Source organism: Eptesicus fuscus, chromosome 13, assembly GCF_027574615.1.
Source record: "Eptesicus fuscus isolate TK198812 chromosome 13, DD_ASM_mEF_20220401, whole genome shotgun sequence".
NCBI lineage: Eukaryota > Metazoa > Chordata > Mammalia > Chiroptera > Vespertilionidae > Eptesicus > Eptesicus fuscus.
In genome coordinates, this window is record NC_072485.1 from 43701912 (window position 1) to 43726343 (window position 24432).

The window sequence follows — 24432 nt, forward strand, 5'->3', positions numbered from 1 at the left end:
TAGGATGTATGTACTTGCGCTTTCAACACTGCTCAGGATCAATTTTCTACTGATCTTTTAGGTTTCATGCATTCTGGAAAACTTTCATATCCTCCCTGATACCACCAGTCAAGATGAGGGGCACCATAAAAAACACCCTGTAAGTTGCAACATGATTATGGCACTTTCAAATATAGTGATTCCTTCTTTCATTTTGTCTTTATTTTCTAGGTTATGTAATTTGTAAGGATATCAACCAGGTCTGTTCTGCATACATTGCCATATCCCTGACATATTGTTCAATAACCTTACATATAGGCAACCCTTAATAATATATAGAATTGTTTTTTATACATTCTATTTTCCAATGCCTAAAAATCTCTGGGGGATGACTAAATTGCCATCCTTGCTATCCCTGGAAGTCAAGACTAATAAACATGTTATAAACAGGTGGCACATTCAAGTGGCAAACTTCTAAAGAACTGGAAGCTTCTATTGCATTATCTAAAGGAAATATTTTCATCTTTCAAGGCCTGCAATGTGGCTCAATACCACTACTTCCTCATTTCTGCTTACTGGCTTCCCAGGCATGGAGAAGGCACATCACTGGATCTCCATCCCATTATTGGTGGTTTACATCTCCATACTTCTTGGTAATGGCACCCTTCTCTTTCTCATCAGGGATGATCATAGCCTTCATGAGCCCATGTACTATTTCTTAGCTATGCTGGCGGCTACAGACCTCGGAGTGACATTGACCACAATGCCCACAGTTCTGGGAGTCCTGTGGTTGAATCACAGAAAGATTGGCCATGGGGCCTGCTTCTCTCAGGCCTACCTTATCCATACACTTTCTATTGTGGAGTCTGGTGTTTTGCTTGCCATGGCCTATGACCGTTTCATTGCCATCCGCAACCCCTTGAGATATACTTCCATCCTTACAAACACTAGAGTAATGAAGATTGGGATGGGGGTATTGACAAGGGCCAGTCTGTCAATTATGCCAATAATTATTCGCCTTCACTGGTTTCCCTATTGCCGGTCCCATGTACTCTCCCATGCTTTCTGTCTACACCAAGATGTCATCAAGTTAGCCTGTGCTGACATCACCTTCAATCGTCTCTATCCGGTCGTGGTTGTATTTGCAATGGTCTTATTGGACTTTTTCATCATCTCTTTTTCTTACATTTTTATTCTCAAGACTGTCACGGGCATTGCTTCTGGAGATGAAAGGGCCAAGGCCCTCAACACATGTGTCTCCCACATCTGCTGTATCCTGGTCTTCTACGTCACTGTAGTTGGTCTGACATTTATCCACAGGTTTGGAAAACATGCTCCTCATGTGGTCCACATCACAATGAGCTATATTTACTTTCTTTTCCCCCCTTTTATGAACCCTGTCATCTATAGCATTAAGACTAAGCAGATCCAGAGGGGAATAATTCGCTTATTCTCTCTGCCTCACACTAGAGCATAACTTTAACTCATTGTTCTTTGAGGACTATGCCAGGAAACATGGAAAAGCTAACAGCTTGTTCATAGGAGCAACTAGGAAAAGACATGTCAATGGAAACCAACCTCTGCTGTTTAGAACATAATATTGCCCTGCCTGTTTATTGCTGAGTTGTAGACAATATAACAAATGTACAGTGCTAAGCATATATGTCAAGTTTCCAACTAATTTACTGTTTTCCCAGGTAACTCATCCTGTTTGGTGAGTCTATTTTTTTGGATATATGGTACCAATCGCCATAATTTGAGTCAAATTCTATTCTTATCCCATATGTTCTTCATGTATTGGCTCTGATATACCTAGTAATTACATTCTTCACCTCAAACATTCATCTAGTTTTTTCACTTACATAGAGCTGGTTGCTATCTACAGAAATGCACTAAAAAAAGCAATGAGCCTTACCTTGTCCTCAAGTCAATATGCCAACTCTAGGGAAAGTATATCTAAGTCTATTGAGTTAAATTTTTGCTGAACACCTTTAAATATTATTTTTGTTAATAATATATGTAAATAATATAATAGAGATATAACTATATAATAATAAAAATAGATGTGTCCTGGCTGGTGTAGCTCAGTTGGTTGAGAATTGTCCCATGCACTGAGAGCTCACCAGTTCAATTCCAGGTCAGGGCACATGCTTGATCCCCAGTAGGGGTTGTGCTGCAGGCAGCTGATCAATGTTTCTTTCTCTCATCAATGTTTCTCTTTTTCTCTCCCTCTCCCCTCCTCTCTCTAAAATCAATTTAAAAATCATACATTTATTTTTTAAGTTATAATTTCTAATTTAGATGGCCATTGTCTTGATGACTCAGCCCCAGATACTGAGAACAAATATATGTATTTTCAGATAGTAAAGTGGCATTAAAGTCCAGTTTGGGAGTATGTCATTGATAAAGATAATGTGCAAAATACCAGAGATGAGAAAGATTTGGTCATATGTGTGAGTTGGGAGAAATGGAGAGGATGGAGTCAGTGCTTGTGATTAGAAGAAACAAATTATCTTTTCTGGCTCCAAATATCTATTAAAGTTGCTTTTGTTCACAGTCTATTCAGGTTGGAGGAGTTTGCAGTTCTACGGCCCACTGAAGAGCCAGTACCCATGAATCAAGTGACAGGTTTTAAAGTGAATCAAAGAGATATTCTTATAAAGATAAAATAGAGTATGAAATGTTAGGATTACACAAGGGGCCACTGAGTGACTAGTAACTTCCCTTCATATAGTAGACCCTGTCTCTGGGATCTATCAACAGGCATTGAAAGTGATCTCTGACTCCTACACCTACTCTTAGTCACAGAAAAGTGAAAACTTTCCAGAAAGGTGACATTTATGAGAAAACAAACATGAAACCAGATCTTTAGAGAAGCTTCCAGCCTGGTAAATGATTTTGCTAGATCAGTTGAAGGAACTGTTTGTTTATATGTTAATTAATTTATTTGATTTTACTCAACTTGGCTTTGTGTCTGTTTGTAATTATGTGTGAAATTTGTGCTTCTCCTTTTGTAGCTTCTATACTGTGTGCTCCAGGAGTATAATGATATCCTATGTCTTAAAATAATGTCTTAACATAAAATAATCTTTAATAAAATACAAATTTTTTATTAAAATGAATGAAACTTGAATATTTCTTTGTGTGTCTGTTGGTTCTTCTGTTTATGTCTCTGTTATTATGCCCTATAATATTTGGAAAACATAAATTATATTCTCATCCAATACCCTAAAATATCCAAGATCACAACTCTTTCTCAGAGTTAACTTTATTCTTGTGATCTTGGGAATGACTTCAGGGTTATTTAAGGCACATCAAAGGAAATCTCTTTTTCTTTTTGTTTTTCTTTTTCTCTTTCTTTTTCTTGTTCTCTTTCTTTTCCTTTTCCCTTTTCTTTTTTTCCCTTTACTTTCTTTCTAGGTTCAATGATCCTGGGCATGCCATGGAAGACTAATATAAGGCGATTAGGATAACAATGTTTTATGAAGGCACATTTGATTGACACCCTCAAAAGTTTCTCTCTTCCCTTTTTGTTCTTCCTTATTTTGCAGAGATGGGATAAAGAGATAAAAGAAAGAGCTTATAAGAAATGAAAGATTTGGATTAACCAAAGAATTTGTATGCATATATGCATAACCCTTGGATACAGACAATAGTGTGGTGAAGGCCTGGGGGAGAGGGTGGGAGCAAGCTGGATGGGGTCACTGGAGGGGTTGGGGAGGGACATCTGTAATACTTTCAACAATAATAAAGATAAATTTAAAAAACAAAGGACTGGGAACTTCTGTTTTTCTTGAATGGAGTGTGTCTTATGAAACATAGCAGAGTTCTGAGATCATGGTGGCCTCTACTGAACATCTCAAGTGCAGGATAAAGGGAGGCAGGTTGGGGAAACTTCTCTGATAGATAAATTTAATACCCTGCCCTGAATCTTATACTCTCATATGCTTCAATATAAAGAATGTTCTGGGAATTAAAAAAAAAAAACAAAAAACTGGAGCAAAAAGGGCAAATGGAAAATTCTTTAAGTAAATATGAGGGTGGGGTTGCTCCATGAGAAGACACCTAAGAGAAGAGAGATCTAGAGTATTTTCTTGAAGCCTCCAAGTTTCTTTAACAGAATGATTAGTTTGGGGAAATTGTTTCTCTTCAAAAGGAGATCTCAAGGGCTCCCTAGGGATGGACCCCATCTTATGCATTGATGGATATACTTTTCAAAGTCACGAGGCAACGGTCTTAGAATTATGGGTCTTTGCAAAGTTAAAAAATGATTAAAGGAGACAATTTAGATGACACAAACAGTATTAAACACTTCATTACATGGACAGTCTCCACTTGAACTGCTAAGTGGAGCAGAAGGCAGGAAACTTTTATAGGATAAAGAGTAAAGAACAAGGAAGAGTCCTAGCTGGTTTGCCTCGGTGGATAGAGTTTTGACCTGCAGACTGAAGGGTCCTGGGTTGGATTCCAGCAAGGTTACATGCCCAGGTTGTGGGCTCAAACCCAAGTAGGGGAACTGCAGGAGGCAGCCAATCAATAATTTTTCTCTCATCATTGATGTTTCTATCTCTCTGCCTATTCCTTCCTCTGAAATCAATAAAAATATATTTTTTAAAAAGAACAAGGAAGAAAAAAATTGAAAATATGATAGGCTAGGGCCACATTGTCAACCTTATTTGTGATGAACATACTCATAGTTGTCCACACTGTCAACCTTATTTGTGATGAGAATACCCGATTGGCTGATCTGATATACTGTGTTTCTGGTTGGGCAGAGTTTTTACCAGGGCACCAAAGTTGTCTAAATTTTGAGTTGTTGATAAGGCATCCCAGTATCAGTTATTAGTATGGGGAAAGTATGATTTTTGTGGGCATTCTATTAAAAAGTAGGGCTCATACGCAATAAACCCACACCATGCTTGTTGCATAATATGAAACAATTATGCTCTCTAGCTTTGCCTTCCACCAATTCCTCAACATGGCATAAAAATAACAGTGACTGGAGTTGTGAAAATAGCATCTCAGACTCATCTTTGTCAAAAAAAGTTTATTTATTTTTTTCTTATTTTATTTTGCTGGGTTGTGTGTGTGTGTGTGGGGGGGTGTGTTTTGTTGTTTGTTTGTTTTTTACATTCTGCTGCTCCTTTTCTGAACTCTACAAAAGCAAAGTCTGCCTTCCCTCACTCCCATAAGAAGTCCAATGCCTCAGGATTCAGCTGGTCTTTTTCTAGTCTGTAATTACCAACATACTCCTCCCATTTTATCATTCCTTCCCTAATCCACTCATAACACCAGTAACTTTCACTAGATTCAAGCCCTTTTTAAAAAATCCTCACTAGAGAATTACATATATTTTATTGATTTTAGAAAGAGAGAAACATCAAGAGGTACCTCTTGTACACATCCCAACAGGTGCTTGAACCTGCAAACCAGGTATGTGCTCTGACTGGGAATTAAACCTGCACTGTTTTGGTGTACAAGAGGATGCTCCAACCAACTGAGCCACCTGGCCAGGGCACTCCAAGACTTCTTAAAAGAAGATCTTCTACATCTTCTCCAAACATTTTGAGCAATTTGGAATGTTTTGACATATTTGAGTGTGAATGATACTGGTCTGTTTCTGCAAAACAGAATTAAAATGGCCCTTTACAAGAAATGTAATAACAATAATAACAAAACCTCACTATGTGTAATATCTCAACACTTACAATCCACTCCCAAGTGATATTGCAGTCCTCATAGGTCATGACAATTACCTAGTGTCAATTACTTTCAAATGAGGCTCAGAGACTGAGAGGGTCAAAGGGGTTTGGCCAAAATTAGAAGGTTATAAATTAGAGAAGCTGGAACTCCAATTAAGGAGTTGTTAAAAGTGAAAGTCTAGAGGTCTTGGAGGTTGGTAAGACATATGATATGAACTCTAGAATATCCTTCTTAATGCCTGGGGTAATATACCAGTATTGTTATTTCTCCATGTCTTAGAATCTCCATATCTTATCCAACACAGATGGTATTTTTACACCTTCCCTGTGGTATGAGGGCTACCATGCTAGATCTATTGCATGTTTTTTTTGTTGTTGTTTTTTTTGAAGCAATAAAACCTCTACAATCAAACAATTGGTTACTGTCATTTTGATTTCTCTAACTGTATTGAGTATCAATTATTTCTTCAAACCTATTCTTGCCTTAGACATTTCTATTCTTTTCTTCCCTCAGAACAAAATTTTCCCTCCTTTATACCTGACTGATTCTCACACATCTGTCAGATATTGCATACTCTAGCAAGTTTTCTATGGCCATGCATACATCTTGCCAGATTTAATAAAGTAAATTACCTACATGCTCCCAGAATCCTGTAAATTCTCTATCATATTATTAGTTTTTTATATTATATTGAATTTTTACAGAGAGGAATGGAGAGGAAGAGGGATAGAGAATTAGAAATATCAATGAGAGAGAAACATCGATTCAGACACACTCCCTATTGGGGATGTGCCGGCAACCAAGATACATGCCCTTGATTGGAATCGAACCTGGGTCCCTCCAGTCTGCAGGCCGACACTCTATCCACTGAGCCAAACCTGTTAGGGTTCTATCATATTTTTAAAATATTGCTGTTATTCCTTCCTCTTTCATTCTTTGAATCTATTTTATGTTTTAAAATCCAGAAGAACAAGAACTAACTTTATTTTGCACACTTACTACTATATGCTCCTTGCTCAGTACATTGTCTGGCACATGTATTAGACACTGAAGTTTTACTTGTTATTCATATTCTTTCCTATCTCTAAAGTTCTCCAAAGAATGAATGCTTTATTTCTTTGGTGGTGGTTAGAGGGAGACAAAATCAGCCACCTCTGGAGAAGCCTGTTTGTGGTTTTCTTGGTAATACAAGAGCTCCTGTGGACCATGCATTGCTTGTCAAGCTTCCTGCTAAAGATTAGGTGACTTAGAGGTACATTCAAGTGTCAAGATAAGAAACAGTGAGTGAGGAGAAGAGAACAAGCCTTAAGTGGGAAGTTAAAAGTCAGTGAAATAGAGGGAATGAAAATGAGAGGAAGGAAGTATAGAAGAAAAGGAGAGAGAGCCAGGGATGCAGGAGTGATAATCAGAAAAGGAGCCCCAGGGATACTCTCTCTGTAGGATGTTAAAGGAAAATGAGAAATCAAGGTGTTCCCCTGGGATCCAATGTATCCGGGATAACAATTTAAATTCAGGAAAATTATTATTCATCAGTGACTAACCCTTAGGAGTTTCTGTGCATGCAGGGTTGGGAGGGCTATGGTGAGTTGCTATCTGAGCCATAAGACAACAGGCCCAAACTTTCAGCCCCTCCCAGGACCTGAAGTCTTATCTCTTGGGCACAGCCTTATGGTCTCCAACCATTTCCCTCCCAAGCTTTGCAAATACTGCCACCTCCCTTTGCAGTGAATGGTCCAGGATAAAGCCCTTTTGGCACTGGGCCTAAGACAGTCTCTCAATGTGGTTCAGGTGGAAGAGAAGCTCTGCCACACACAGACATATGACCTTGCAAAGTCACTTAACCACGGAGTGTTAGTTATTTCACCATTAACTAAAAGAAAACCATTCTTAACAGAAGTTTTTGAAGTTAAACTAAAAATGATGTTTCTGATGTGCTGTTGAATTAGGAGAGAGACACGAACTCAATATGTGCATTCAAATGTACATGTTCACTTTATGTGTTCTTCCTAAATCTATTTTTATGATCTAGTGCCTCATGGCAAAATTGCAACCAAGACTAAGCATTTCCTTGGCCTTGCTCACCAGGTAGTAAGGAGTCAAATGTTCTTCAAAGTTTTACTTCTACCAACGCAGAGCTACACCTCTTCCAATTACATCTCACAAGTAAAAGCTTCACTTGGCTTTTTGCTCCCATGGAGCCCCCAGCTTACTAAGATTTGTTGTCACTTCAATTAATTACTTAACTGGCCCAGCACAAGTAATCCAGCTATGACCTCTCTAGCTTTCTAAAGACCCATTGTGACATGCTTCTCAATACACAGTCTACTGCAGTAGTTTTGGAATTAAACCGTCTGATTTAAGATGCCAGCTGCCACTTACGAGCTGTACTCTCTGGCAAATCATGTCATCTTTCTGTGTTTTGATCTGATCAACTATAAATGGGGATACTAACAGTATTCACATTATCAGATTATTTTAATGATTAAATGTATTAATACATGTCATGCACTTAATTGTTCCTGGACCATAGTAAATACTGTAGGATTTTCAGTTGTTGTTGTTATTGTCAGACATTTTGTGAAAATGGGATCATTTGGCATTCAGGGTGGGAGGGGTCTGGCCTGCTAAAGAAAGTGAAGACTCTGTGAAATCTTCCATATAAGCACAACACTTGATAATGGAAAGACTTGGCATTCTATTCTCACATAGACCCTGTGAGAAAGCAGAAAACGGTGGAGATTTTAGTTCAAATTTTCAAAGAATTTGAGATTCTCAGAGACAGTGACTTAAGGTGCTATGTTTAGCAACTGGAGGAGCCAAATATATAGAGCTGGTGGTGGCTTTCCTCGGTAAGCCAAAGTGTTCCTGGGAGTAGAACACTGGATTTACTCATTCTCATGAGGATTCAGAGGCACTTTCTTTTGAAGATGTTTGAAGCTTCAACTCAGAAACTTTTCCCTTCCTCATGACCCTCTCAAATCTGGCCTAGACTGCAAAGAAGCCTAAATTGTGGTCAGTCATGTGGACAAGATGTGTTTTTTAATCCTTCTGAAAGTGGACATTGATATACTAACAGTGCCTGTGAAGCAGAATCTGTCCTAGAGTGTTTGGGATATCAAAATATTTATGGCCATATAACTAAGATCTAAGATTAAACATATGGAGAGAACAAAGTCTTTTAAAGTAAGCATTCATTGATTCACAAATATAATCTGAGTGCCTACTGGTTCCTAGAACTGCATGAGGCCAACGTGATAGAAGATGTGTATATGCTTGTGTGCAGGGAGGTAGGCACTAAATGATGGTCTAACAAATATTAAATGAAATTATTATTAATAGTTAGTAGAAATCAATTAGCAGTAGTATTTTAACAGCCACTATCTGCCAAATGCAGCACTATTAGAAGATTTATATTCATTATCACTCAGTAAAACTCCATGAAACAGATTTTATATCTTATTTTTACTACTAATAATCAAATACAATAATTTGAGAAAAATTTTAAGATCATGTAACTGGTAAAGACTTACATTTAAGTTTTTTCATGAAATATCTTAAATATGTCTATGAAATAAATATAAAATATTAAGTATATTTTATATTTTAAATATAAAGTGGAAAGACTACTCACCCCTACTTTCCCATTTTTCTTAGAGAGATAATCCCTTTTTATAATATAGTATGCATCCCATTGTGCCTTTTTCTACACATTTACATACATACATATGAAAATGTTTAAATACATTCTTATTGTTTGTTGACAGGGGCTGTTTGTGGCATTTCTATTTCATGCTACACTAAAAACAGTGCTGCCTTGTGCACATTCTTGGGTTAGAGTGAATATAGACCAAGACTCCATGTAAGCCAATGGTTTTTAAAACTGATGACCTTGTTGGCTTTACTGTTGACAATAGAGAGGAAAAGGGAAGACATTTTCTCAGCATTTCCACTTGGGAAAAGGAAGTGGGGATGAGATCTTGGTTTCCTGCCTCCAATCCCCCTTCTATGGAATCAACAAATTCTTTAGACAAGCTCCCACTGGGTGGCCCCCACTGAGTCAGTTGTTCCAGAAATCTCTCCTGCCATCTTGTGGCTTGTACAGCATCTACAGGCTGCTTCTAGAGAAAGAAAATGAGGATTACAAAAACATGCTAGGGTCTACCAAATAGTACTAGTGATAGGAGTGATTATTCATGTAGTTATTAGTTATTATTCTTATTATTGACAGTTGCAGTCTTTTACAGTGGATACTGAAGTTCAGAGTTTGGATTATTAATGCTAGGAGACATTAGATAGGTGGAGATATATATCTTATACTGACTAGCCCAGACTGGAACCACTACAGTAAAGTAAGTCAGACATTCACACATAGTATCTACATAGAGTAAACTAAAGTGGCAATATTTTCAGGTCACAGTCATTTGTAGAGAAAATTAAATTCAACCCCAGACAGGCACACATGTCTGGGCATTGAGATTTAACAACAGAAATACATATTCTACTTTATTTTATTTAGTTAGTTAATGATAAATTACATTTAGTTAGTTAATTATTTAATAAAAAGTCCTTATATTTTAATAATTACTAGGTACAAGGATATATTGGTGTGTCTATTTCCTGCCTCTATGATGATTATACTTTAATAAGGAAGAAAATAATAGTAAAAATATAATGACAAACAGTTACAGCTTTATAGAACTGCTGTGAAGGAAAAAATAAACGTTGATGCAATCAAGGGAGAATAACTAAAAAGACTTTCATAAGCTGGTGTGACAAATGAGGGCTCTCAAAGGAGTGATCATTAAAGTGGGACCTAAGGGATGGGGAAGTAGAAAAAGCTTGCAGTACTTTTCTTGATTCTGGAGCTCTAGTTCAATGATCAGAGAGGGAAAGAGGCACAGAACCATATTTCAGAAAGGAAGCTACTGGGGGGAGGTGGGGGAAACTGCCTCTTCCAGAGGGCTCAGTCTCTGAGTGATTGAATAGGGATTGAGCCCTTGCTTCTGTTGGCCCAGCTATGGACCACCATGAAGAGTGAAGTTAGAACCTTGTTCTGGACTCACTCCCCACATTTCTAGTACATACAAGGGCACTAGAGCATGACTATAAAATCTACACCACATTCTGATGTTTATATTTTAGTCCTCATAGATCTCTCTCAACAAACAAGGTCTTTCACATTTAGCTTTTTAAAAAATCAAACACATACATTAAAAAAATGTTAGAACATACAATGTTCACTCTCTGTGGCCCATAATTTTTCAGTAGAGAAATTGACCAAATTGTAAAAACATGAGTTGTAGCCTAGAGATATAAAATTCCATCATAAAGAATTACCAGAGTGACTAGAGGTGGAAGTACTTTAGGCGATGGTGGTAATGGGATCTAAAGATTCTAATTAAATAAAAAAGTATATTTAATTATATCCAAGGGAGATATTAGTGTTAAGAGTAGAAGTACAATGGTAGGTAATAAGCAATTAGGGAATCCAAATTTGATTTGTTTTAGATAAAAGCCTTAAAGAGTTAGAAACAAAGTTTCCCTTCTCTCTCTCTCTCTCTCTCTCTCTCTCTCTCATCACAGGCATACACACACACACACACACACACACACACACACACACACACATGTACATATGCAAGTAGTATTATGTGCACTAAAAACCACTAGCACATAGACAAATAGGTACACTCTTGCATTGATGCTTTTAGTAATAGATTTAGAGATTTAATAATATATTCTAATACATTCAAAGTTAAGGCCTGAATGACTTGCACCAACATATTGATACCCCACCTCCCTAACCATCACATACACACATTCACTTCACTTTATAACCACAAGATTCCAACATTACCCTCTGGGACAGAGATGGGGCCAAAGACTGTTCCTTCATTGTTCCCTGTTGCCAGCCTTCAGAAACTAATTCTGCCTTCCTAGCCTGATATAGTCACACTGTTTGGTGAGCTTTGTTTAGCAATATATTTTCTTTACTAAATGTGAACTTCATAAAGGCAAGTCTATTTTATGTTTATCTGGGTATCTGCAATGTGCTTCTTGGGGTTTTTCAGAATAGGCCCATGATAGATATACAGTGAATGAAAATTGACAAAAGGTATTTTATGCAATTCCAGTCTTCTTTCAAAGAAGACTATTTTGTAATATGATAAAAATAAATCTAAAGATCATGTGGGAGAATGGAAAAGCAAAAAGAGCTAAGAGTGTTTTGCATTGCTAATAAATGACTATTTCTTGGGCAGTAGTACTTAAATTATATATAATTCAGAGAAGCAGAGTAGAAAGCTGTTATATAGATGCTAATAATGAAATAAAGCAGATATTACAAGTATATAGATAAGTGGTAGTTTATCCATTATATAATATTGTTTAACTCTGGGAAAAGCTATCAGTTAAATATCTTCACTTAGCTCCATGCACCAAAAAACATATGTCTCCAGTACAGACTTTAAATCCTTCTTGCAGATTGTCAACAATGTACTCTACAAAAAATATGAGGTCATTGCTTGCTTTTTTTAACCCAATCGTCAATATGTGTTCAGTCTTTGACATACATACACTGAGTGGCCAGATTATTATGATCTCTGAACACATAATAATCTGGCCACTCAGTGTATATCCTATATAATAAAAGGCTAATATGTAAATTGTCCCCTCGACCAGGAGTTCAACCAGCAGGCAGGCCGGCCAACCGCCCAGGTCCCCTCCCCCTGGCCAGGCTGGCCGGACCCCACCCATGCACGAATTCATGCACCAGGCCTCTAATATATATACACACACACACATATATATATGTGTGTGTGTGTATATATATGTGTGTATATATGTGTGTATATATATATATATATATATATATATATACTGCATGGCCAGATTATTATGTGTTTAGGGATCATAATAATCTGGCCACTCAGTGTATAAACCGTTGTAGAGTCTTGTCCCTATCTACTACTGCTATTGTCTCATGCCAAGGTATCACCTCTCTTGAATTTCATATTTGAGTATTGGAAAATGTTTTAGTCCTCAGTAAACTTTTCCTCCTTGATGCCCTAGCTTATGCTATTCCTTCTTCCTGGAAATCCTTTCTATAAAATTCCATCTGATGGTTAATTCTTAGTCTTCATAGCACAGTTTTTAAAAAATATATTTTTATTAATTTCAGAGAGGAAGGGGGAGGGGAAGAGAGCTAGAAACATCAATGATGAGAGAGAATCATTGATCGGCTGCCTCCTGCATGCCCCACACTGGGGATCGAGCCTGACTGGGAATCAAACAGTGACCTCCTGGTTCATAGGTTGATGCTCAACTACTGAGCCACACCAGCCCAGCTATAGTTCAGTTTGAGTGTCTCCCCTGGGTCTCCAAGTTGAACTTGTTACCACACACCAAAACTCACATACGTGCATTTCTTTGGTCGCACTTAGGATAATTATTGTACCATCTTATATGATAGATGCTCCCAAATAATAGCAGTCATTGTTGATGGCAATAAATACAGTGTTGTCGCTGTCTTCCTACCCCTGTACTGTCTTTAATTCGACTTTCTCTAGGACATGGCCAAAATTATGATCTCAATAAAAGCAGAATGTTCTCAAAAATTTTTGGTAGAAGTTTTCTCTTCTATAAGTCTAAATGAGGATGTTCCATTTTTTCCTCTTCTACCCAAGCCAGACCAGTATCACACCAGTTCTCAATTCATGCTCTTGTCCAACATCACTCAGTTTAGTCCCATGTTCTACCTCATCTGCTTTCCTGGATTGTAAGCCATTGAACACTGGATTTTCATCCCGTTTTTCCTTATGTACTTGGTGGCCATCCCAGGAAATTCTTTCATTCTGATCATTATTAAGATCAACCCTAATCTGCACATACCCATGTACTATTTGCTATCCTTTCTGGCTGTCATAGATTGTGACTGTCAGTATTCACCTTGCCTACTAGTGTGGGAATCTTTTGGTTTAACTCCCATGGTATCTACTTTGAAGCCTGTCAAATCCAGATGTTCTGCATCCACTCATGTTTTGTCATGGAGTCCTCAGTGCTCCTTGTCATGTCCATTGACTGCTTTGTGTCCATCTGTCACCCCCTGAAGTACTCGGTCATTATCACTGGCCAGTGAGTGGTCAGAGCAGGCCTGGTTGTCATCCTCAAGAGACCTGCAGCCCTTGCTCCTATTATCTTACTTTTGAAGGCTTTTCCCTATTGTGGACCTTAAGCCCTCTCTCATTCTTTCTGCTTACATCAGGGGGCCATATGCTTGGCCTCTATAGACAACACTTTCAACACTGGGCTGACACTGATGGTGTTCACTGTGATGCTGGACCTAGTACTCACTGCACTGTCCTGTGGAGTCATCCTAAACTCAGGGACAAGACTCCCTAGAAGAGTGGCATTGAGCCTTGCAAACATGACCTCATACCTCTGTGCTGGTCTTCTTTGTGCCCGTGGTGTGGCTGTCCCTGGTGCACTGCATTGGGAAGCATGCCCCATCTTCTGTCCACCTTTTTTATGGCCAACATCTACCTCTTTGTGCCTCCCATGCTTAACCCACTCGTATACAGTATTAAGGCCAAGGAGATACACCAGGCCATCAACAATTCCTGGGTCTCAGAAAGGCCAGTGTGAGTTCTGGCGCTAAAAATTCCACTGAGTGGCCAGAAGAAGGGCCTCAATCAGACCAAAGATTGACAGCATTGAGTACTTGTTATTTCACTCCAAGTTTCCCAGGATCTTTCCCATTACCCTACATAAAATATGTGTGAATTTCTTTCTTGATTATGGGTTAAGAATGCTGACCTGCTCTTGCTTAAATTGTAATGCCTCTTACCATATATGAGACCTAGCATTTTGTGTAGTATCAAAAGCTGCTCAGGGGAAGACTTTGTAGAAGGTCATAATCAATATGCAAAAACTGAAACTAAAATGAAACTAAAAAAAAACTAAAAAGGAACAATACCTTTAAAAGCACTCAGAACATAACCTTGCAAAAAAATTGATAAACCCTAGTTGTAATTAACTTTAGGAAATATACCTCTTCCCATGGTTTCTTATGACTACTTCCCTGATCTCTACCTGGTCAAGGTCATTCTCTTTGGTTTTCATTCTAGCTAAGCAGTATCCTTTGGACTCTTGACTCATATTAGAAGAATCAAAACTTCTACACTCTTCCCTAATGGCAGATTCAGGCAGAACTCCTCCAAATCTTTCTGAGGATGTGTTACTTTCTGGCCCTGTTCATCTAGTAGAAAGCGTTGTCCTCACCTCTAACTCTTCTCATTTCTTATTTTACCTTTCTTGTGAACTCCCGAGTCCTATAACCTCAGATATAACACTAAGCTGAAGTCAACGTTTGTTTCTCAGTACTTTTAGCTATGAGATCTTGCACATGACATGGAATGCAACAAAGCTTCAATAAAGAAAACTGCCACAAGCATGTCTAAGTCATAATCTAATTGCTCAGAATATTGTAAACCTAAATTAACAGAGAAAATTGCCCCTACCACTGACTAAATGAAATTCATGTGGAATCTCAGCATTGAGATTGCTTCTTCAAGAACATTTTTCCTGACAGAGCAGAGGCTTCATTAGTTGGCTCCTATGGAACCCTGAATTCCCCATTGTTACATTTAGTGTACTATTAGTGTTAGTACATATTAGTGGACTATTTTGTCTTTCAGTTTAGTTCCTTTTTCCCCTCTCCAGAATATATTACTAAATTAAAGTCTTTGGAGGAAGTATGCATATTGTGTTTACAAGTAAATCTTTATAAATACAATTCCAGGCAGATAATAGGTAATAAATAAATACTAAATGAATTCCTGGGTACATAAATGCTTAAAGTAACATCCAAAGCTAAAAAAAGAACTTTTCTTTTTCTAATAAAGGTTTTCTTCTTTACATCCAGGAAGCTAAAGAGGATTTCTTTTTGGTAGCATCTATCAAAGGGGTTTCCCATCATTTCCCTAATTCTGCTGTGTTTCGAGTGCTTTGGGCCCTCCCACCCCGCTTACCCGCACTGCCACTAGTTGAAATTGCAGTGACCAGAAAGTGCTTCCTGAGAGTTGTTATTCACAGTGCTGGGTCGTAAGGAACCTTGTATATAATAGTAAGCTACCACTCCTCCAACCTGATCCAAGTCCCAACAGAAAACTTGCTGAGTCTGTTTAATCAATAAAATGTTCTGGGTTTTGCCATGGACTCAGGAATTTAGAATTTCCTAAAAATACAATATTTTATCAAAGGCAATGTGTTTTATTAATCTTTACATTCAAGTATGTGGCCAAAAGCTTATAGTGTCCACATATTTTGCTGAATAATTGAGTGTGAATAACATCCTGGTAGTAAGAAGAATTGCAAAGAGAGACATAACTGGGAAAAAGAGAGGATCCAAGAAAGAAGGACTATGGGTCAACCAATACATTTCTCCTAACTAAAGCAGCTAGTGGGAGAAAAAAATTAAACATAATCTGATCTGCTGAAAACTCTCATGGTGATGTTTATGGGTCACTAAGTTTCCATGGAAGATAACTGGGGTTTGAAAAAAAAAAAAACTAAGTTCTGGGAGGAATTGATCCATCTTTGATGTTTGCCAAGTCTGCATCCTACATCCATCTAAGGAGTTTCCTCTGAGGGCCTAAGACTCAAGGGAGAAGGAGAGGACAGATAGCTTGATAATGGCCTGTGGTGCAGCAGATCCTGAGTCAATCAGAAGAGGCTGGGAGATGAGTGGAAGGTGCTACAGAGGTCAGGAAAGAAGCTCCCAACAGCAAGGGATAAGTAAGTCATTGAAGACCCTTTGGTTTGTGGATAGAGGCAGCCAATCTAATCTCCTCTCTTATACTTTTTATCTAGCAGGTGTATAAGTAGAATTATAGGGTAAAGCAATTTCCAGAATGATGACTAGTTAAAGATACTGTTCTATTATATCTCATCATGATGTTTTTGTTTGGAAAGAGAGATAAGAGGTTGTTATTGGCCTGGGTTTTACAGTGAAGTAATACAAGATTGTGTCAGGTAAAACATAATCCCAACAACTGACTGATGCAGCTTCCAACACTTCAGAGCACTTCTTTCCACAGTCCCATACTAAACCCAATTGTTTCCCTGGAAAGGAAGCAGGGAATATGTGGAATAGTCCATCACAGAATAAAGCTAAGGTGTAGAGGGATTCAGTCACTTTACCAAAGTCATGTGGCTGGCTTGTCCAAAAACCACTTAAGAGCCAGAGCTCCAAACCCTGAGTTTCTTACTCTTTGTTGTTGCCAAGTCACTTGCTGACTTTCCCTTAGAGCCCATTGCAGACACAAAGGGAAGAATTGTAGATGTCAGATGGTAGGTAATGATCATGGAGACCTTTCAATAAGAAGGTAGTCTTGGAAACTACAAATAATAATAATCTACATCCATTGATTGTGTGGTCTAATTGCACCACATTTAGAGTTGTATGTAAATGGCTCTCTAACAAAGTAGATATAATGATTGTCTAAATTTTTCAACTGAAGAAACTCAGATTAAGCAAATAATTTGCACAATCATAGAGTTCATAATTATTGGAGTTCTGATTTAAATGCAGATCTGATTCCAGAGCTAGTTCCTTAACTACCTCACTCTACTGCCTAATGAATCTTTGTCTAGTGGGCCACAGGACTGTATAGATCTTCACTGTGCAGTGGCTTTGAGATGAGAAGACTGAACAAAGGGCTGTGGGAGTGACCCTAGCCTCCTTCTCTAGGTTACCAACCTCAGGCACCTCATCCTCCCTCTGTTCCTCATTTATCCCCATGTCAATCCCTCAGTATCTGACAGCACCTTTAATTCATCATCATTTCTGCTGTGTAGCCTGCCCTTCTAGGTGTCTCATAAGATACTTTCTCTTCTTCTTAAACCCCTTCTCTCTCTCTTTCATTTGACTTCCCACTCTGCCCTTCCTCTCTTTTCTGCTTCTCCCTCTGCCTCACCCCATTCTCTCTGAGTCCCTAAGCTTCCTACCAATTTATGCATTGGCTTTCCCTCCACTGTCCTTCAGTCTCTTTCCTGTATCCAGTTTTCTCTCTATGCCTTTCTGCCAGCCATCTCTCTGCTGTCAGTCTCTCAGCAACCCTCTCTCTGACCTTAGCCTCCCCATTCTCCAGGCCATTAATCCTGCCCCTTTCTGCCTCCCATCTCCCTTTTCTGCTCCTGAATTTCTTCCTCTCAGTTTTACAATTCCCTTTCTCTTTGACACTCAGCTTGCCTTATTATTTCCTTCAACATCTTTCTCACCAGTTATCACTACATCCCAATTCTTCCATTTTCTCATGGTCTTTCACTCTCTTAGTCTCTCCTCCAGATTTGCCCCTCAGCATATTCTTATTAAAGTCACCATTATACTGTCTCACACCCTTCTCCTATCTTGTCCGCCTTATACCTTCCCCAATTTCTTAGCCTCATCCTTCAGTCTGTCTCTCAGGCTTCTCTCCCTCAGTATATGGTATGATCTATTTCTCAGTATTTCCTTTTCTCACTGTCTCTCAATTACTTCTTCATTCCTTTGTTCTCTCAGTAGATCCCCAACCTTTCAAAGGCACATGACATATGAGCCTAACCAGCGGTTAAGGACAACAGGGGGTTGGGGGCATGTGTGGGGAGGGGTGTGGGATGGGAATGGGGGGATGAGGACAAATATGTGATACCTTAATCAATAAAGAAATTAAAATAAAAAAAGGCACATGACACCTTATGCTGATATTTAAAGTACTTTTGTAATAAAGAGAGATAGAGTTTATTTCTGTATAATAGGAGGGGTTAAAGAAAAAGGACAATAGGGACAATTATAAGAATATAAGAAAATCAGTTTGTTTCTTTGTTTGCTTTTTTGGTTGGGAGCAATAACAAATATATTTATCCCTTATTATACCACAAATTTTCTACACATGTTTTGTACACATGGTGTATAAGTTAAAACACATCCATTCTTTAATTAAAAACATTACCATTACTTTATTGATGAGGAAACAAAGAAAATATTATATCAGACACTGAGATCCAAAATAGCAAGATATCTTCTGAGCATCTCTCCAGGTACCCTGTATTTAGTACTTAATAAACTAATTTGAGCAAGGAACAGGCTTTGTCATTGTTGCTCCTATTTCATGGTACACTACTTACTAATATGTGCTTTTCCCAATATCTGTTTAGGAAACATTGCTCTAATAAGTTTACCTGGTTTATTAGGGTTGTTTAAATTTTGTTAAGTCTCCAACTTGATTTCTGTGCAGAAATATCTTTGAAAATATATAGACAAAATAAAAGAAAGATAAGAAACAAAGAAGCAGGCATGTCAGTACACTCTGAAGTTAGACTTGAAAGAAATATCAGGGACTAGAGTGAAGGTAGCAGCTTTAAATATATAGACTATCCACCCAACAAACCTCATAGACACAGACAATAGTCTGATAACCAGAGGGAAAAAGAGTGGGGGGAGATAGAACAGGGTGAAGGGGAATAAGTAATGATGGAAGGATACTTGACTTTGGGTGGTGAGTGCTAAACAACGCAATATAAAGATGATGCATGATAGAATTGTACACTTGAAACCTATATAATTTTATTAACTGATATCACCCCAGTAAATTCAATAAAAGTTTTAAATAAAGATGTAGAGTGTGTAGGATAAATTAGTGTGACTTTGTAAGAAAGAATGAGATTTCCAGAGGACCTGAGAAGATGTGTGAGATATAAGAAGCTTGACAGTGAGTCACAGGTTCCTGAGGGATTGAGTTGGAAGAGAAGCAGATTGGATGAGGCAAATCTGAACACATAATCTCAATTTGCTTAGAAAAATTAAAGCTGGTTTTCTTACAAGAGATACAAAAAAGGCAGGGAGTAACAGAATTTTTGAGAATCTGCACATTCTGCTCAAGTTGAATTATAAGGACTTTTTCTAAGAGAAAAATACACACACCCCTCTTTCACTAGCTGATCAAGAACAAGAGCAGAGAAAACCTTTGTTGAGGATTAATGTCATTGAGGTAAGAAAAAGATGAGATAGGAATGAGTTAAAGAGGGGAAAATGGGAAAAGAACAAGCTGCTTGTGAGGGCAGTTGTTCATTGAGAGGTCACTGAATTCCAGAGTGTGCAGAGAGCGGAGACTAGCCAGCAGAGGATTGGTGTCTAATGAGAGAGGGTGGCTCATGCTTACTGGCCTGCTAATTTTCAATCATACTGCCATCTTTGTCAGAGTGAATAGGCCTCTAGAGAATGAGGATGTCCACCGTACCAAGTGCCAATTTGAGCTTCTCCACATTCCTGCTGACAGGCTTCCCAGGCCTGGAATGGGCTCACCATTGGATCTCACTGCCCATTTTTGTAGGATACCTCATGGCCCTCTTGGGTAACTCCACCATCTTGCATCTGGTTCGAACTGACCCTTCTCTCCACCAGCCCATGTACTACTTTCTGGCCATCCTGGCTGTGACAGACTTGGGCCTATGCATGTCCACGCTGCCCTCGGTGCTGGGTGTGCTGTGGTTTGATGCCCGGAAGGTGGGCCTGGTGCCCTGTGTCCTGCAGCAGCACTTCCTACACTCCTTCTCCTTCATGGAGTCAGCTGTGCTCTTTGTTATGGCTCTGGACCGCCTGGTGGCCATCCGATTCCCACTGCGCTATGCATCTGTGCTTACGGGTCCTCGTGTGGCATTGGCTGGGGTTGTGCTGGCTATGCGGAGTGCCGCCATCACTGCTGCACCTTCATTGCACCTATTGAACTTTAACTACTGTCGCCGCGGGGCACTGTCCCATGCTTACTGTCTTCATCAGGACATGATCCGCCTGGCCTGCTCTGACACACATTTCAACAGACTCTATGGGTTGTGCATCATCATGCTGGCCATGGGCTCTGATGTCCTTTTCATCCTGCTCTCATACACTATCATCCTCTACACTGTGTTAGCCATCGCCTCTGCAGGGGAGAGGCTTAAGGCCCTCAACACCTGTGTCTCCCACCTCCTGGCTGTGCTCTGCTTCTACGTGCCTGTGCTAGGCCTGTCCATTGTGCACAGATTTGGGCAGCACACCTCACCCTTGGTGCACATCCTCATGGGCACTGTCTCTGTGCTTTTCCCACCCGTGATGAACCCGGTTATCTATAGCATCAAGACCCAACAAATCCGCAGGGCCATTCTCAAGGCAGTTTCACTGGGAAAGATACAATGAGATATTGGGGATGTACCATGTTGTTCAAAATAGGGAATGTCTTCAGTGTTCTTTTTAGAACCCTCCTATAAAAAAGCAATTTCTGTTTACTTACTTTTAGTTTGATCAATCAATTGTACATTATGAAGTAACTGTAATGTAAAATCAAATAAAGTTGATGCTTACTACTACTTATGTATACTGTATACTTATAAATACATAGTCACTACTTCCTTGTATTGAAAATAATGATTACTTTTTACATAAATGATTGCATGCTCATCATGATTTTTGTATTTTCTCCTCTACTAATCTGTTAGAACTCTAATTCTATAATAATTTCATTATGGATAAATTATTGCAATAATATGGAAAGTTGAATTCTCAGTTTACATTCTGTGGATTAACTAATGAGTTTACCACCATTTCTTACAATATAATATTTTTATTATATCAATACATCAAAGATAACTTCATTGTAGATCTAAGAGGAACTTGTCAATGTTATTTTCCTGCCCCCTTCCTTTCTCCTGAGAACCTGCAATATTTTTTCAAACTTTTCTTTAATTGTCCAGTTGTACAAATATATTTGACTTCTGTTATCCACATTTATTCTTCCCTATCTTCACTGATCTTAATGTGTCTTTAAAAATAATAATTACAGCCTTGGCTGGGTAACTCAGTTGGCTGGAGCATGTACACCAAAAGGTTGAAGGTTTGATTACTGGTCAAGGCACATACCTAGGCTATGGGCAGCATATAGGAGGCATCCGATCATTGTTTCTCTCTCACATCTCTTTCTCTCTCTCTCTCTCTTTCTCTTTCATGAATAAAAACATATCCTCAAGCCATTCTGTTGACTAATGAGTTTGCCAATCACTGTGTTAGGCAGTAGTGAATTAGATTTTGGAATGCCAATACTTTCCTAGTGAATTTTTATCAAGCTCATCTATGCCCCAAAATACTGGAATTTTATTCCTGGAAATAAAATATAATAATTCTTATCTCTAATACTTTGCCTAATAATTTCTTATTCTTAGTAAACCCTTCCCTTTTCACACCCTTCTCTTTCTTTGCATAATTACTCCCTGTTTATGTGTTTCAGTCAGAGTTCAGTGAGGAAGACAACACTGAATCTTTCATACAAAAGAGATTCAAGAGAATAAATATTTACAAAATTTTGGGAAGGTGTCAAAAGGGAGAAATGGGGGACTGTTGGAAGAGTAAGAAGAAAACAAGGTATTATACAGATATGGAAAAGCTGCTTTTACCCTGGGGTTGCCCATAAATTTGAATCTGATATTAAAATACTAGAGATACCATGGTTATAAAGAATCCTGAGCGGCAGGGGTGCTTTGGATTCATGATTTCACTGCAATCACAGGTGACTTATAGTCATCAAACTTTTTGACAGCCCAAATGCCCATCAGTAGATGAGCAGATAAGAAAGCCGTGGTACATTTACACAATGGAACACTGCTAGGCCATAAAAAAGGAGGAAGTTTTATCCTTTGTGACAGCATGGATGGACCTAGAGAACATTACGCTAAGTGAAATAAGTCAGTCAGAGAAAAACAAGTACCATAGGATTTGACTCATATGTGGAATCTAATGAACAAAATTAACTAACAAACAAAATAGAAACAGACTCATAGAGAACAAAGCTGACAGCTATCAGTAGGTGGGGGTGGGAAGAGACAGAGACAGTGAAATAGGTGAAGGCATTAAGCAAAGTATTAAACAACAACTCATAGACAAGGGGGGATGGGGAAAGGTAGAAAAGTATAAAGGGGAGATAAATGGTGATGGAAGCAGATTAGACTCTGGGTGGTGAAGACACAATACAATATACAGGTGATTTATTATATAATTGTACACCTGAAACCTAGATAATTTTATTAATCAACATCACTCCAATAAATTCAATAGAATTTTTTTTTTAATTTCCTGACAGAGCACAAAATAAGAAATGTCTCTCTTCCTGCAACTTTCTGATCTCTGCCAATGCTTCCCATTGATAAAACTTACTAGGAAATAAGCTAACAAAGGATTATGAGAAATGCAGTTTGTAGCCTATCTTTGCTCACCAGTTCTAAGCAGACCAAGGGCAGGATGGGCCTCAATGCCAACAAATAAAGAGAAAGCATATCATATTTTAGGCCTGGTTGATGAGCACATGATAAAGTATGCAGATAATGTTTCAGTGAGTTGTACACTTGAAATGTGTATGGTTTTATTAACCAATGTCATTCCAATAAATTTAATTTAAAAATTTTAGCTAGCCCTGGCTTGTTTAGAATGTTGTCCAGATAAGCCAAGGTTGTGGGTTTGATCCCTGGGTCAGGCCATATACAAGGAGCAACCAGTGAATACATAAATAAGTGGAACAACAAATTTCTCTCTCTCTCTCTCTCTCTCTCTTCTCTCTCTCTCTCTCTTTCATTAATAAATTAAAAATCACTTTAAAAATTAATGCTAAAATGGCTTATTGACTCCACGATGATTTTAGATCTGCCTGTTGTAGTTTCTTATGTGTGCCATTATTCTCCTAAAATCTTTAGCAAAATGGATCACAATTGCTTGATTTTTGCTTGTTATGCTCACTGGACCATTAGCTTCATGAGGGCAGGAACCACTATCTTGCTTTCCATTGTGATTTGTTTGTACTCAGCACAGGATTTAGTCTATAAAGTGGAATTAAAACCGCATTTCACATGTTGACCAGCAGATCCATAGAAAATAAGACAAAATTTGGGGCCATATATGAATGTGATTTTCAGTACACTGTCACCTGTCAGACTTTTACACCTCCCATGGATATTAGTTGAACTATGAAAAGTTGCCCTTGGAAATGGTGATTCAATATAGCTTGCTCTTGAATGGCAAAGTTCTCTAAAGGTTAAGTTTTTAGCTTAACTGAGAAATGTAACTTTGTGAGTCATCAGCATATAGCTGGTATTTAAGTTCATGAAAATGGAAATAGCATGTAGGGAAAGTAAGTTAAAAAAAAATGAGATGTTTCTGAACAAAGTGCTAAAAGACCATAGAATTTACAGTTCAGTTAGAAGAGTGAAATTTAGCCAAGAAGATTAGAGTAGAGGTGAATGAAATAAAAAGAATGGAATAATAATATTAGGTCTTCAAACACATGTGAGGACAGTTTTTACAAAGGGAGAGAGAATTTCTGGTTTTTATTTCACATGTAAAGAGCTTGAAAGTTGTCACTTCATTTTAACAAGTAAGTAACTGGACAGACTGAAAAAAATGACCAACTCTTCCAGTATTCATGAGAGGATCTAATGCTGCCCCCAAGATTAGAGAGCTAAACAGGTGAATGCAGGGCGCCACAGCTTATGAGAACAGAGACTCTTTGAGACCAGAATAACATAATTCAATATTGTTAATTGCTTCAATTTTTATTTCAATATGTAATTAATCAATGACAATACATTAATAATTTAATTATAATTTTTATTACCATTGTCAGGAAAATATAGCAAATAATAAATTTGCTAATCCTAAAACCCAGGTTCTTTATCCACAAAATCAGGATATCCACA

The 24432-nt window shown here is 38.2% G+C and overlaps 3 protein-coding genes across 3 annotated transcripts; all 3 read left to right on the forward strand.

Annotated features, from left to right (window-relative positions):
• Positions 1-517: 517 nt before the first annotated feature.
• On the forward strand, positions 518-1456 carry LOC103303455 (olfactory receptor 51B6). The gene has a single exon (XM_008160456.2). It carries the CDS (start codon positions 518-520, stop codon positions 1454-1456), a length of 939 nt encoding a protein of 312 aa, XP_008158678.1.
• Positions 1457-13397: 11941 nt separating this feature from the next.
• LOC103303481 (olfactory receptor 51M1) lies at positions 13398-15787 on the forward strand. The gene is given in 6 exon segments (XM_008160482.2): positions 13398-13611; positions 13614-14124; positions 14126-14204; positions 14206-14290; positions 14293-14321; positions 15605-15787. Coding segments are annotated over 6 exon segments (1101 nt in total).
• A 4152-nt stretch (positions 15788-19939) lies between these two features.
• On the forward strand, positions 19940-20893 carry LOC103303453 (olfactory receptor 51L1-like). The gene has a single exon (XM_008160455.2). It carries the CDS (start codon positions 19940-19942, stop codon positions 20891-20893), a length of 954 nt encoding a protein of 317 aa, XP_008158677.1.
• The last annotated feature ends 3539 nt before the right edge of the window (positions 20894-24432 follow it).